A 14,292-nucleotide genomic window follows, 5' to 3' on the forward strand; every position below is an offset into this window, starting at 1 on the left:
AGTCATGTATGTATCAAAGATTTTAAAACGTTTGTATAACCTGCAGCTTTTTTGACTCGCTCACATTGATCTGAAGAGCTAAAAGCGTTATCTATCACAGGGGTATAATCAATGTAGAGTGTACAGTGAATTACAGAGAATCCTTTTCTTCTGAAAGGTGTAGTGACAAAAATAATGATTTAGTATTAAAGGGTGCTAGAATCCTTCAAAGAAAAAAAATCAAAGGAAAGTTTCCAATGGCAGTTATGGAGCTTTAAATTAGAATGTGTTATTAAACATGCTATCCTTTTGCCTTACTGCGATCTGTCTGTACCAAACACAGTCATGACACAAAGCAAAGTACCTCTTGCTGTTTAACTGTACTTTTGTTGTTTGGGACTTCCGTTTTTTTCCTCCTCCATTCTTGTTTTTACCTCGCATTACTCAGGCCTATGCCTACTTGGCTTGACTTCGTCCTTGCTTTACTATAAAATATATAATTATTTCTTGTCAGAAACTGAATCAGAAACAATATGGAGATAAATTTTAAATTTTAACTATAGAAGAATTAAGGATCTCTAAATAATATGCAGGTCTCAGTCTATTACATTTCTGTCTTAAAATCCATCCTTAGAACACAGACCAACTGCAATGTATCTTACATTATATTAGTTGCTGATAAATACTTGCTGGTGGTTGTTTCAGAAAAACTTTTTAACTTCATGTAGAGGAAAAAGAAATAGTGTCATTCCATGTGAGGCTTGACTGTTACAAAGGTTTGTTTAAACCTTTGCTTGTCTGCTGTCATTTAGATAGATTTGGTAGCACTTGAGTCTTATATAAATGCTAACATATAGTATATTATTCAAGTATTAAATAATTTATCCTGAGGCAAACTGTCAGTTTTTATATTGCCATAATGGGATGTGTCTAGGGGTTTTTCCCTTGATTTTTCGTTTGGTTTGGTTTAAGAAGCCACTAGGTGGAGTCCAAACATTGAAATCCTGTGGATGTTGATGCAGGTACCTGATGAATATGGCCCTCATACACTATGCTGGCTTCCAACGTTCAGCGCTGATTCTCCTTCAGCCTGTAAGAATAGGAAGTGTTGTTTAACTAAGATCTGCTGTTTCAAAAGATGGAAGGACCAAAATGGTCTTTCTGTTCTTAAATTTAAATTGGAAGCTTTTACAAAGCTTCATACAGTAAATTACTGATTGAAAAAGTTGTTTGTTGTGATTTGCAAATCTGCTTTTATATGCGTAGGAATGTCCTCTGAAGTATACGTAAGGTGCAAGAAAATCTTACTGTATTTATCTGCTATTGAAGTATTTAAAAACTAGAAGATGACTGAATTTGAGACCCTTCTCTCTGTCGTTCTCTCATTTTTAAAATCTTGGCTCCCACTTTATCTTTTTTCAGAGAATAAAGTTTTCCATCCTACATGAAGGTGATGCGTTCTGATTTTTGTGTGGCTAGATGGAACTGTCAGATCTATTAGGAAGTCCAATCAACTGGTCTGTATATATGTTTCCCAGAAATACATATGCTAATACTTTATTCTGTAAGATCTAACTGCTCAATGTAACTATTACTGTTTAGGTGAAGATTAATTTGAAAACTGGAAGTCTTGAATAGAGTTGTAGCTGTCCATATATTATCAGAGTTAAATGAGCCAGCAGGCTTAAATCTTGACCACATTATAGAGTGATTTTCAGTGTAGAAGCATATTTTGAATAAGGTTGCGAGTTTTTGTGTTTATATTTTCTAAAGCTGGTACAACCCTTTGCTGCTTATACTTTAGAAATTGTGGCTTTCTTGATTTATTTTGATAGTGTTAATGGAACACGCCAACAAAGCATTGCCTGGCATGTTCCAGTCACAGAAAATGTTTCTAAAGAAAATGAGACTAACATAAACATTTAATATGTTTAAAATACTTACCATATGAGTTAAAAATCAGTCTTTGCTTTATTTGTCTTTGCAGCAGTTATTTCGGCCACTGTATTGCAGTAATAGAGTATTATAATTGTATTTCTCCATTCTAAATTCAGATAAAATTTCTATTTCCTGGAAGCAGCAAGTAATCAAATTTGTAGATTTGTTGGTAAAATAAATTACCTACCATTCTAGCAAAAATAGCAATGATTGCAGTCTGTAACTTAGAAACTTTGTTTTCTTCTTTACAATTCTCTTTTAGAAAGAGCTACTAAACTTTTGTTATTCAATTTACACTGCTTTTGGGATTGGCACATTAATACCACCATTTGTGAACACATCTGCTTCTATAATACCCTTTGTAGCTGAAAGTCTGTGTGAACCTTATCCTTAAGCCAGGGTTGTTTAGATATGTCTACCGTTTTATGCTGCACTGCAGAAAATTGAGTGTAGTATCTGGAACAGACATTAACCTGCTCATGGCCACAGGGGGTAATTACAATATATATGTCACATTACGGACCTACAGTTGTTCATCCTTCCATCTAACTTAAACAGAATAAACTTCTGATTCCTCAATCCAAGCAATGGTTGGCTCTTCCATGATGCTGCTGCCAGTTACAAAAAGCAAGCCTAAAACAGTAATTGCTTGTTGTTGGTTCAGCTGCTATTTAAAGAAAGCTGTTTGTGGTTGCATCTAGTTCCTGCCATTATTAATAAAATTAATTTTCCAGTTTATATCTGGAAAGTTAAAGTTTCTCTCAGTGATTTACTGATCTCACTGATAAAATGACAAGCGTAGTTGCAGAGCATTTTTTAAACGCTCATACCATTTTAGCTATACTTTTCTTTCTCATTTCTTTGTAGTATATTTAATCTTTATTTTTAGCATTGTTTGTTTCATTTCTGAACAAGTAAATTAAAGTTAGTAAATTATCAAATTTTTTGCAGCATGATATATGGAGCTTGGGGAATTGATTTGTTTATGTAGAGAAAGAATATGAAACACTAAGCCATGAAAGAAATAGCCCAGGTTTCTCCTATATGTATATTTTTACTTGCATGGTGTTTTTTTATTAATCTGATGTCAGTAACATTGGTTCAAAGTGCAATCTGATTGGCTGGTAGCAAAGTGAGAACACATGTCTGTAAGTGGTTATTTGAAGAGTTTCATGTAGTGATTCGATGTGTGAAATATTATGTTACAGTTTTAAAGGACCATCTTCATCTGGTCATTTAGAAAGATTTACAGGTCTTTCTGAGTTTGCACTACCTTTGTTTAAATGCATAAATGACTGCTTTCTTGTACCAGCAGGAGGAGCCAAGGTATCAGCTTTTCAAAACCAGGCAGTACTGTGTTTGCCTGTCTCTAACGGATAGACAGCCACTTGCTGGCACGACAATCATTTATGCAGCTGTCAAATTTGTATGTGTATTTCCCAATGCAACTCTGCAACATACTTGGAAAAAAAGGTGGTGTTTTTTGGGGGTTTGGTTTTTTTTGGCATTTAAAAGTGGTGCTCTGCAGTAAACAGGGGCCCTGCATTCAATTTCATTAAATCAATCAGTCCAACTTCAGTTGTTAATTAAACTTGTTGGACAAGATGAAATTAATATAATCTGTTGATGCTGTGACTGTTTTAATGTTTGTTTCTGATAATGTGTAGTTGATCAGTGACAGGGTTGTGGTTTTTTGCATGTCTAGGTAAAGGTAATGAATAATAGCTCTAGGTTCCCTTTAAAGAAGAATATCTGCTTCATATCCTGCACTTTAGCAGGGTAGTTGTCAGCTTTTAAGTTGTTCAGGCTGAGGTATTCCTTCGATTCTATTTTAATTTTATTTTGACCTTGACTTGGTACATTTTGTATTCTTTCTGATGGTCTCAGGGAGGGGGTGATGATGGTGTAGAGTTCAGAGCCTTGATCCTACTTTTGGGGAAGTTCCTATTCAGCACCCATGAGGTTGTACCAGAGCTGCTCTAGCAATGTGTGGAAAAACTAGACACAGGGCAGTCCAGTGGGAAGCCGTGTATGACTTAATGAAGTACTGTTCTTTAATGGATTTGTAGATTCAGGGTAGAATTCAATGATTTGGGGGGATGGGAAACTAACGCACTTTGGGTATGCTAATATTTAACCTTTTGCTTTCAGGAAAGCAGATTCATTTATCATAAACTTCTAACTGAGATTGAAAGTTTCATTTGTCCATTGGAGAAGCTACTAAGGTATTAATGTTAGAACTAAGTTGGTACCAGAGGGATAGAACAGAAGTGGAAGGAATAGTCTTTATTCAGGCTTCATTTTCAGAGTTAAATGCTGGACATTGGTGTTTCTGTGCACCAGCAGCAGGGAAAAGTAAACATCTTGCCTATATTGGTGTGGGAGGACTTGAAGAAACTGTGGTAATGAGGAAGAAAAAAATCTTTCCAGAAACCATGGGTAGAAATATTTCACTTTTGTTTTGCATTAAAATAATATAAAGATATATAGATAGTTCCTCTTATAGACAAGTGAGACTTAACAAAAAGTCTTACCTCAAATAGAAGACCTATATGTGACTCTTTTCAGCTTGTTAGCATTTCACTCTTTTGCTTTTTTTTTTCTGTTCAGGACAAAATTACCTGTCCTTTTATGCATACTCCCTGCATTGAATGCCAAAACCTATCTGAGCACTTATGTACATACCAGAGTAGTTGTGTAATAAAATTAATAGCAGTACGGTGGCTAGCATTAAGAGAAAAAGGTATTTAATGTAAAAGTGTTGAGTAAACATCCCTTTCAGTAGCAAGCTCTCTGTGTGTGTTCTTCTATTTGTTTATTTATGGTCGAAAATTTTAAGTTGTCATTACTACCATAACAAGATGTGATTTTTATTTTTTTAGTTACGTGACTGAAATAGGGAGGCAGATAGTCTCTGCCCACCAGAGATCCTTCTGTGATGCTCCTGTTATGCTCCTATGATGCTCAATACTGCAGCAAGTTTTACTCCTTGAATGCAAGTTGCCTTTTAATTACTATCAAATTACTATCTTTCTCAGCAACTACTTCATATGTAACTGAGCTATTAATGTAGTTGCCAGGTGGACCTTTTGATGACTGTCTGGGTTTCTGTTAGCTCCACTTCAGTCAGTTGACCAAGTCTATACCCTTCTCTTATACAACCAAGCTGAGTGTTGGTTTGTTGAGTTGGGAGGGTAGAAGCCTGCATTTATGAAGCCAGTATCTCATTAACTTATATTTGGATTCGTTGTTCCAAGTCAGGTTGTTTTTTTTTTTCAATATTGTAAAAAAGATTAGTGAAAAGGCAGCCATTGGTTGCACAGCACATCAAAATCAGTTACATATGTAAGCTTTTCTGCTAGCTAAGGCTGAAATATAGTTGATTTATATAATCAGGGTTAATAGTATATAAATTACAGTAAACTTGTGTACATGTTCTGACAGTAGAGTGAAACTGTCTACTTAAAATCCACAACAATTAAAGGAGTAAATTTACAAGTGAGTAACATCCAAAGGTTCTTCTCCCATGGCTGATCATGTGACAGACATCCTGTATAAACATAGAAGTATTTGTTACAAAGAACATGACCAAATGACACTTTTTCATGTATTGTTTTGTGCATCTTTGCAGTTCTTGGTCTTCATAATCTACAAATCACTATGTGGGTGTTTATTCCTTATTTCAAATATGCAAATACTGTTTGTTTCTGCAGTAACTGTAATTCTGTTTTTCTTAGAGGATTGAGTTGTAACTTAATTTGTCTTGGTTTGTCAATACCAAAGTTTTTATCCCTGTCTGTACTTTGTCTTCCTCTAGATGGAAAAGGTAGAAGGCAAACCTGTGATTTATTTAAAATTAGATACAATTGATAATGGTAATGGCTGTGTATGGTCCTGCTGGACAAGCTATGTCTCTAAAAAGAGCTTTGTTCTTGCTTCTAAAAATATTCTGTAATTATTAAATGACTTTTGCCTTTCTTATAATGTTTACTATAAACTAACTATTGAACTAGAATTTTGCTATGCAAAGATGATTTTTATAATTTCAGGTCAGCTGGGCCACGGCTTCTGTTGAGAATGACTTTAGGAGCAGAAATTACTAGCCAGCTCAAGGCATCTTCATATGTAGCATCAGGCCGAAACCTTTTGAGATGGGACCTGTCACCAGAGCAAATTAGAACAAGAACAGAAGAACTAATCAGGAAGGCAAAGCATGTATACGACAGTGTCGGGATGCTTGATGCTGGAGAAGTAACACACGAAAATACTATACAGGTGTTGGCAGATATAGAAGTGGAATACGCAGGTTGGTGTATGTTTTCTGTGATTCTTTCCATAGGGCATTCCATCTGCACATAAAGAAACCCTGAGAAAATGTTGTTGCTTATAATTCTGAGCTATGCTGGTTTTGTGTAGAATGTGTGGAGGCCTCCGAAGAGTCTTCTAGTCATAAAAATCTTTCAGGGCTTCTCAGCATTATGTAACGTGATCAGCTGCAAAATTGTGTTGCTTTATTCTAGAGACAAAAATAAGGACACATCCAGAGAACCGCTTTGGTCACCTTTTCTGTTTGCTCCTGAAGCTCCACACAGTTATATTTTCTTTTCCAACAGTCACTAGTGGATAATGTGCAACAGTGTGGACTGCAGTAGCTGTGGTATGCATAGTACCTTCAAACCTGATAAGCAGTGCCTTTTTCAGACACTGCAGAATCTGAGACAAGCAAGTCAAATGGAACAGTGGAAAGGTTGATATGCTTCTATTGATATGCTTCTATTCTAATGTTGAGAATGGGGGAAATTTTGAATGCTTTTTTTTTTTAAGATGACTGATTTACTTGCCTAATTTTTTTTTATGGCCTGCAAGGCCTTGAGGAATCCAGGGAGAGGTGTTGGTCATCTGGATTGTTCTGAATTAATTATCAAGACAATCAAGACAAGCCAATATCTGGAGGGAGTTTAATGGTCAAACGTAGATAATTGATATTAATAATAATTGATATTCATAATAAAAATTGTCAAAGAAGATGGAAAAAAACCCCAATATGTCTTGGGTGGGTTTTATTTGAAAAACCTGTCAGGTAGTGGCTGCATGACTCTCAAAAACTAGTCAGTGTAATAAATTGTCAAGTTCTCTTAAATAGTCTAAAAAAATCAGTGGTAGCTACAGAAGTGCTGAAAACAGCCTCCTTCGCTTGGATTGTACTGTAATGTTAGTCTGGCTTTCACATTACTTAGAACTACAGTGTAGGCACATCCAGGGAATTGATGCTGGCAGAAAGACTGAGTAATATTCATCCAAGCAGATTCCTGTCAGATTTAGTTTTAATTTTACCAATATATTTGGTATAATTATTGTAAGCCTTTTCACCAAGTTTTAAAACTCTCTGCTTTAAATTAAATCAAAAGGAAAATCGATGTTTGATTGAGAAAATACTGCCCATCAGTTTCTCAGCATAGCCACCAAGACTTGCATCTTCCAAGATGCCTTTTTTCTCTACATGCTATTGCAGTAGTGGGTCATATTTAAGCTTTTAATGTTAATCTTCAAAGCTGTATATGAAATTAGCATGATTTACCTGTGAAACAGCCTATGGCTGATAAAGATGTATTACCACACCAAGACTTCTGTTGGAAGTCTTGGATTTTTAGAGTCTGTGTGTCCCTTTCACATGTGTATGAAAGACCTACTCTAATAACTGGAACTTAGTATCCGAAAAGACATAGATGACAACGGGCCTTACATTTTTGGAAGCCACCAAAATTCACTTCTTCATTTTGAAACATCTTGATATGAGGACAGGAAGGGGGAGTGGGGGAAAAGTTTCCTGTGGACTTGAATAAGAACCCTGTGCCCATGTTTGCATTCCAGAGGTTTCTGAATGCGCTGAGAGGGTTTGATAAAACAACTTCAGATCACATAAAATTACAAAGCTTTAAATCATCCTAAAATATCGTTACTATAAAATGTGCTTTTGCAGAGGTGGAGGGGAATGAAATCATAATTGGTTTGGAATTAAGTTAATTCAGCTGGTCTTAAGGATTTCTATTTTAGGATTTTCTATGTTCTTGTAACGTTCACTATTCTTTTAATAAGCAAGAATGTACTTAATCTCAGAAGTGTATTCTTAAAGTAATATTAGTCAGATTCTGATCTGTAGTAGTTGAGAATACACAGACAGCATCTTCTGTGTTCGTCTTGTTGTTCCTTCTTAAACACAGAAGAAAAGATGGGGATTTGACACTGTTCTCGTAACAATGTGAATATAACTTCAGGACAGATGGGCCTGTTTGAAGATTCAGAGCTTTTCAGTTTAAATGTTAACATGGAAATATCTATGCCAGCTATGAAACGATGTCAGTCTTCACTTACAAATAGTTCGTCTTTCAGAAGTCTTGTATGATATTTGTACACCTTTCACTTGATTTTGTAAAAACAAGATGATGAGATAATTAGGCCTGGGTAATAGATAGTTTCTACAAAATATTTATTTGTTAAAATGGTGTGCAGTTTTACCTTATCACCTATTAATTTTTACACTGGCTGTAATCCCTTTTTTTGCTTCAAGCCTGATCTATAAATACCAAAAGGGGGGAAGTTCTGTATCCTTAAAGTGTTTTTTGGCCTTCTGTGTAAGTATTCATTGCCTTTTATTTAAACAGTGGAAAGAAGCATGTTGGATTTTCCCCAGCATGTCTCACCTGACAAAGAAGTACGCTTAGCAAGTACAGAAGCTGACAAAAAGCTTTCTAATTTTGATGTGGAGATGAGCATGAGAGAAGATGTGTTTCAGAAGATTGTTTATTTGCAGGTAAATCACAATGATATCTGCATAACCTGTGGAAATGTAGATAAAATTCTAGTAGTGAAAAACTTCTCCCTAAAGAAGTTAGTATCCACTGCGCTTTTCAAGATCCCCATCACTGTGTGAGTTTCCCATGTCCATGCTAGTCAAATCTTTCCAGTGGGACAGAGCTATACAAAAAGGCTGTGGTTGCACAAAAACTTAAGCCAATGTAACTTGGTACTCCCACCCTTTGCCTTTCTTGTCTAGGTGTGTGTCTCCTCTGCATGGCAATAGCATTGACTTTTGTTAATCATTCAATGAGCTGGTACAAGGAGCTAAACTACCAGAAGGAAACATATCAGGGAAAAATAAAGTTTATTGTTTTCTGCTGGCTGAGCTCCCTGAACTGGTTTGCCCATAGTATCACCTGTGGGAGAGGAAGAAAAGAGGCTATGTAGCAATACCACCTTTGAATTTCTTTTCCAAAATCGTGCTTTATTGAAATTGTTGAGAATTTTAAAGTTGAGTTTTAACTATGAAAGTTAAAGAGAACATGTAACTGAGAGTGACCTTCCAAATTACCTCTTTTGAATTGCTAATTATAGCTCTATTATATACACCTCATAATGTTGTTTAAGTCTCAAAATAAAACCAAGTCAAAAGATAGATGTGCTGTTCAACTACTTCCTATCCCTTTTGTGTTTCTATTTAGCTTTCCTTCTAATTGAGCACCTACAGGAATCTTGTATTCTTCATTTGTATTGTTTATTTTGTAGCTCAAACAGGAAGAACATTTGCTTCTGTTCAAAGGTATCTAGTGACATTTAGTAATAATTTTCGAAAAGCGTAATTTAAAGATAATGCAAGGAGGCTATCTAATGTGAAAACTAAAATATATACATTTGTCCATGCTTCAGATGTGAATCTTCCCTTTCAATCCCACTAATTTTTAGCCTTCTTGTGATCCTGATAGTATGTAGTGAAAACTGATTTCTCTTATTTGCTAGTATTACTTTTTTAATCTTCCATTTGGTGCTTTCCTATTTCATTTTCATTTGCAGCAATAATTGGCTTTTAAAACAGTTACAATTGTTGCTTAAATATCAATTAATTTTTTTAGAGCTTTTTCATGGCTTAACAGCAACATGCAAGCATGTTTTAGTATTAGTTTTCCAGAGATACAACTTCTGAGCACATACCGTCTTCATAATAACTATAAGAGTAGTTGCTGGTTTTGCTGTAGAATGGATATGAAATTGTCTGTAGTACCAGACCGATCAAGTCTTTCTATTTCCAAATAACAGAATTCTTGTGAATCTTTGCCAAATTTCTAATGCCTTCTCCTGTTAGAAGCTCTTAGTTAAACAGGTTGATTCCAGGAGAATATAAAAAAGGACTTTTACAAACAGAAATATTTTGCTGTAAAACAGTAAAACATTTCAATTAAATCATGTTTTTCATGGCCTCAATGAGGATTTAATAGTTCAAGTGTATGAATTCAGTTTCGTGATCCTACACAGGGGATGGATTAAATCGTGGTGAGCAGAATGAGGGCCCTCATACTTCTATGTTATTTATAATACAGTCAGTCCACTAAAAGATGAGAAAAATCCAGTTGATCTTCTTGACATCATGAATGGTTTTGCTCCCTTTAATAAGGACTAAACTTTTCTAAGTTAACAACTGTTTAGTATTCTTTCTAAATTCTACTTTATTTAAGAACTGTTGATTGTGGAAGATGTATGAGGGTTTCATATTTAGTTAAAAACAAAAAACCCCCTGAAAATCTAATCTCTTTCTTTCTCCCATACATTAGGGGAGAAAAATTCCTGCATGAATTTATGTGGTTGAATATGCTCCTGATCTTATTCTTTAGAAAACTTCTATTATGGAAACATGGAATAAAGGAGAATTTGGTAGCGAAACTGTCATTTTAGATTTTATTACTCCTAACATCTGCACATGTTGGCTAGCAGAGGCATGCCTAAGAATGTTGCCAGTGTTCTCCACCCACACACCCTCAGGAAACTCAGTGTGCTGTAAACAGCTGCCTCTGTTTTTGTTCTAATTAGGTTTTGTTTCTTATTCTGCCTGATGGTATATAAAATCATCAACCATGACCACTCGAAGACTTCTGGAAAGTTCCAAAATTTTGTGTGTTATATTTGAAATTAACACCTTTGTAGAAATTGTTCATCAAAGAAAGATGGGGTGACATAGACCATGGAATCATAAAATGGTTTGGGTTGGAAGGAATCTTTAAAGGTCATATAGTCCAATGTCCCTGCAGTGAGCTGAGACATCTTCAACTAGATTATGTTGCCCAGAGGCCCATGCAGCCTGACCTTGAATGTTTCCAGCGATGACGCATCTACCACCTCTCTGGGCAACCCGTGCCAGTGTTTCACCACCCTCACCATAAAAAAATTCCTCCTTATAACTAGTCTAAGTCTCCCCTCTTTTAGTTTAAAACCATTATCCCTTGTCCTGTTCCAACAAGCCCTGCTAAAAAGATTGTCCCCATCTTTCTTATAGACCCCCTTTAAGTACTGGAAGGCCACAATAATCACCTCCCTTGTCCTGCTGGCCATGCTGCTTTTAGGGGCTCTGAGTGCACATTGTCAGTTCATGTCCAGCTTTTTATCTACCAGTACCCCCAAGCCCTTCTCTGTAAGGCTGCTCTCAATCCCTTCATCCCCCAGCTGGTATTGATAGCTGCGGGTTGCCCCAGCCCAAGTGCGGGACCTTGCACTTGGCCTTGTTGAACCTCATGAGGTTCACAAGGGCTCACTTCTTTAGCTTGTCCAGGTCCCTCTGGGTGGCGTCCCATCACTCTGGCATGTCAACTGAAGCACTTAGCTTTGTGTTATCCACAAATTTGCTGAGGGTGCACTTGATCCCACTGTCTGTGTCACTGAAGACATTAAACAGCACTGGTCCCAGTATGGACCCCTGAGGGATGCCATTTGTCACTGATTTCCATCTGGCCATAGAGTCATTGACCACTACCCTCTGGATGCAACCACTGAACAGTCCACCTATCAAATCCATATTTCTTCAATTTAGAGAGAAGGATGTTAAGGGGGACAGTGTCAAAGGCCAAATAGATGACATCCATAGCTCTTCCCGTGTCCACTGATGTGGTCGCTCCATCTTAGAAGGCCACTAGGTTGATCAGGCAGGACTTGCCCTTGGTGAAGCCATGCTAGCTGTCTCAAATCAGCCCTCTGTCCCCCATGTGCCTTAGCTTGGCTTCTAGGAGGGTCTGTTTCTTGATCTTCCAAGGCACAGAGGTTAGGATGGCAAATCGGTTGGTATTTCCGAGGGTCCTCCTTTTTAACCTTTTTAAGAATGGGAGCAAGGTTTCCCTTTTTGCAGTTACCAAGGCTTTACCTTAGTGTCAGGGCTTTTCAAGTATCAAGAGTGGTTCAGGAACTACCTCAGCCAGTTCCCTCAGGCCTCTGGGATGCATCTCGTCAGGTCCCATGGACTTATGTATGTTCAGGTGGTGACAAACCTGATCCTTTACAGTGAAAGGAACTCCACTCCCTCAGTCTGTGCCATGTGGTGCTTTCACACAAGAGGTATGGGAAGGGAGATTGCATGTGAAAACTGAAGCAAAAAAGTTGTTGAGTAACTCAGCCTTCTCCTCATTTGCTGTTACCAGTTTGCCAGTCTTGCTTATAAGGGGGCATATACTTTCTCTGACCTTCTTTTTCTCATTGACGTATTTGTACAAGTCCTTCTTTGCATGCCTTGCCAAGTTGAGCTCGTTCAACTTGGAAGGCAAGAGACTGGCATGGATGATTTCTACACCTGGGGATAGAGAACTCTTCATCCTGACCAGATCAAAGTTCAGAGATGATTCCAGAGCACCCTTGATTCCTGTGTCTGTTAAAATTTATATTCTTCCTTACTCTTAAAGACCTGACAGGTCTTTTTGAACATGTATCATCCTATCTGCATGTCTGAGGTGCACGTAAACTTCACAAAGGCTAATATCAAGAATAGAACCTATTTAACATTGATTTTTTTTTTTTTCAAGTGTATGGGCAGATGTATAGTTGTGAACAAATTAATGAAGAACACTTAGTTTTCTTCTCCTTCTTCCCAAAATAATCTTTCTCTTGCCTAGCTTTAGAAGGCATCAAAATTCACTGGATTTAAGGCCTTTAAATTAGTATTTGTGATGTATGTTTTTCTGCCTAAAATCTGTCAGTCTGACCTTGGTGCCTGGGAATGTTATGGAGGAGATCATCTCAAGTGCTGTCACACAGTGCATACAGTACAACTGGGTGATCAGGACCAGCTAGCATGGGTTTGTGAAAGGCTAGACTAATTTGATCATCTTCTGTGTCAAGGTGGCTCACTTAGCTGATGAGGGAAAGGCTGTGGTTGTTGTTTACCTGGACTTCAGTAAAGCTTTTGACACTGTTTCCCAAAGCATTCTCCTGGAGAAACTGACTGCTCATAGCTTGGATTGGTGCACACTTTGCTGGATAAAAATCTGCCTGGATGGCATGGCCCAAAGAGTGGTGGTGAATGAAGTTAAATCCAGTTGGTGGCCAGTCACAAATGGTGTTCCCTGGGGCTCAGTATTGGGGCCTGTTCTCTTTAACGTCTTTATCAGTGATCTGGATGAGGGGATCAAGTGTAACCTCAGTAAATTTGCAAAAAAAAATTGGACAGGAGTATTGATCTGCTTGAGGATTTACAGAGGGATCTGGACAGGCTGGATTGATGGGCCAGTGACAATGGCGTGAGATTCAACAAAGCCAAGTGTCACGTCCTGCACTTGGATCACAGCCCCCTGCAATGCTACAGGCTTGGGGAAAATTGGCTGGAAAGCTACACAGCAGAAAAGGACTTGGGGTGTTTGTCAACAACCAGCTGAGTATGAGCCAGGCTGAGTGTGCCCAGGTGGCCAAGAAGGCCAATGGCATCCTGGCTTGTGTCAGCAATAGTGTGGCCAGCAGGAGCAGGGAAGTAACTGTCTGCCTGTGCTTGACTCTGGCAAGGCTATATCTCAAATACTTTGTCCAGTTTTGGGTCCCTCATTACAGGAGCAACATTGAGGTGCTGGAGCATGTCCAAAGAAGAACAACGAAGCTGGTGAAGGGTCGGGAGAGCAAGTCCTGTGAGTAGTGTCTGAGAGAACTGGTGGTGTTTAGCCTGGAGAAAAGGAGGCTCAGGGGAGACCTTACTGCACTCTACAACTCCCTGAAAGGAGGTTGTAGAGATGTGGGGGTCAGTCTCTTCTCCCAAGTAACAAGTGGACAAGAGGAAATGACCTCGAGCTGCGCCAGGGAAGATTTAGGTCAGTGTCCTGGTTTGAGCTAAAACTTCCTTGTTTTGGGAAATGGACAAATAGAATTATTCCATGCAAATACTATAATTCCACATGTAATTGGTTAAGAGAGTCAGGTGGAATGTTACTTTGGAAGCCTTTAAAAGGTAGCAGGCAGGAGGAGTGACGCTCTCTCGGACTTTCGGACTCCATGAAAGGAGCACTCCCCCCAGATTGCTGGCTGGCGAAACCAGGACTGCTAGTCCCGACTAGGCCCGACCTGTACAGCGGGTGGACAACT

General features: G+C 37.9%; 1 protein-coding gene across 1 annotated transcript in view; it reads left to right on the forward strand.

The window, feature by feature from the left end:
* Window positions 1-1,458: 1,458 nt before the first annotated feature.
* NLN (neurolysin (metallopeptidase M3 family)) overlaps window positions 1,459-14,292 on the forward strand; it is a gene marked incomplete at its 3' end in the record, with an annotated part of 27,726 nt that continues 14,892 nt past the window's right edge. Inside the window, exons 1-3 of the mRNA XM_010139269.1 lie at window positions 1,459-1,496; window positions 5,967-6,223; window positions 8,580-8,728. Of these exons, the coding sequence (XP_010137571.1) occupies window positions 1,459-1,496; window positions 5,967-6,223; window positions 8,580-8,728 (444 nt within the window). The remainder of the gene's footprint in view (window positions 1,497-5,966; window positions 6,224-8,579; window positions 8,729-14,292) is intronic.

Source organism: Buceros rhinoceros, unplaced genomic scaffold (genome assembly GCF_000710305.1).
Source record: "Buceros rhinoceros silvestris isolate BGI_N320 unplaced genomic scaffold, ASM71030v1 scaffold6897, whole genome shotgun sequence".
Taxonomy (NCBI): domain Eukaryota; kingdom Metazoa; phylum Chordata; class Aves; order Bucerotiformes; family Bucerotidae; genus Buceros; species Buceros rhinoceros.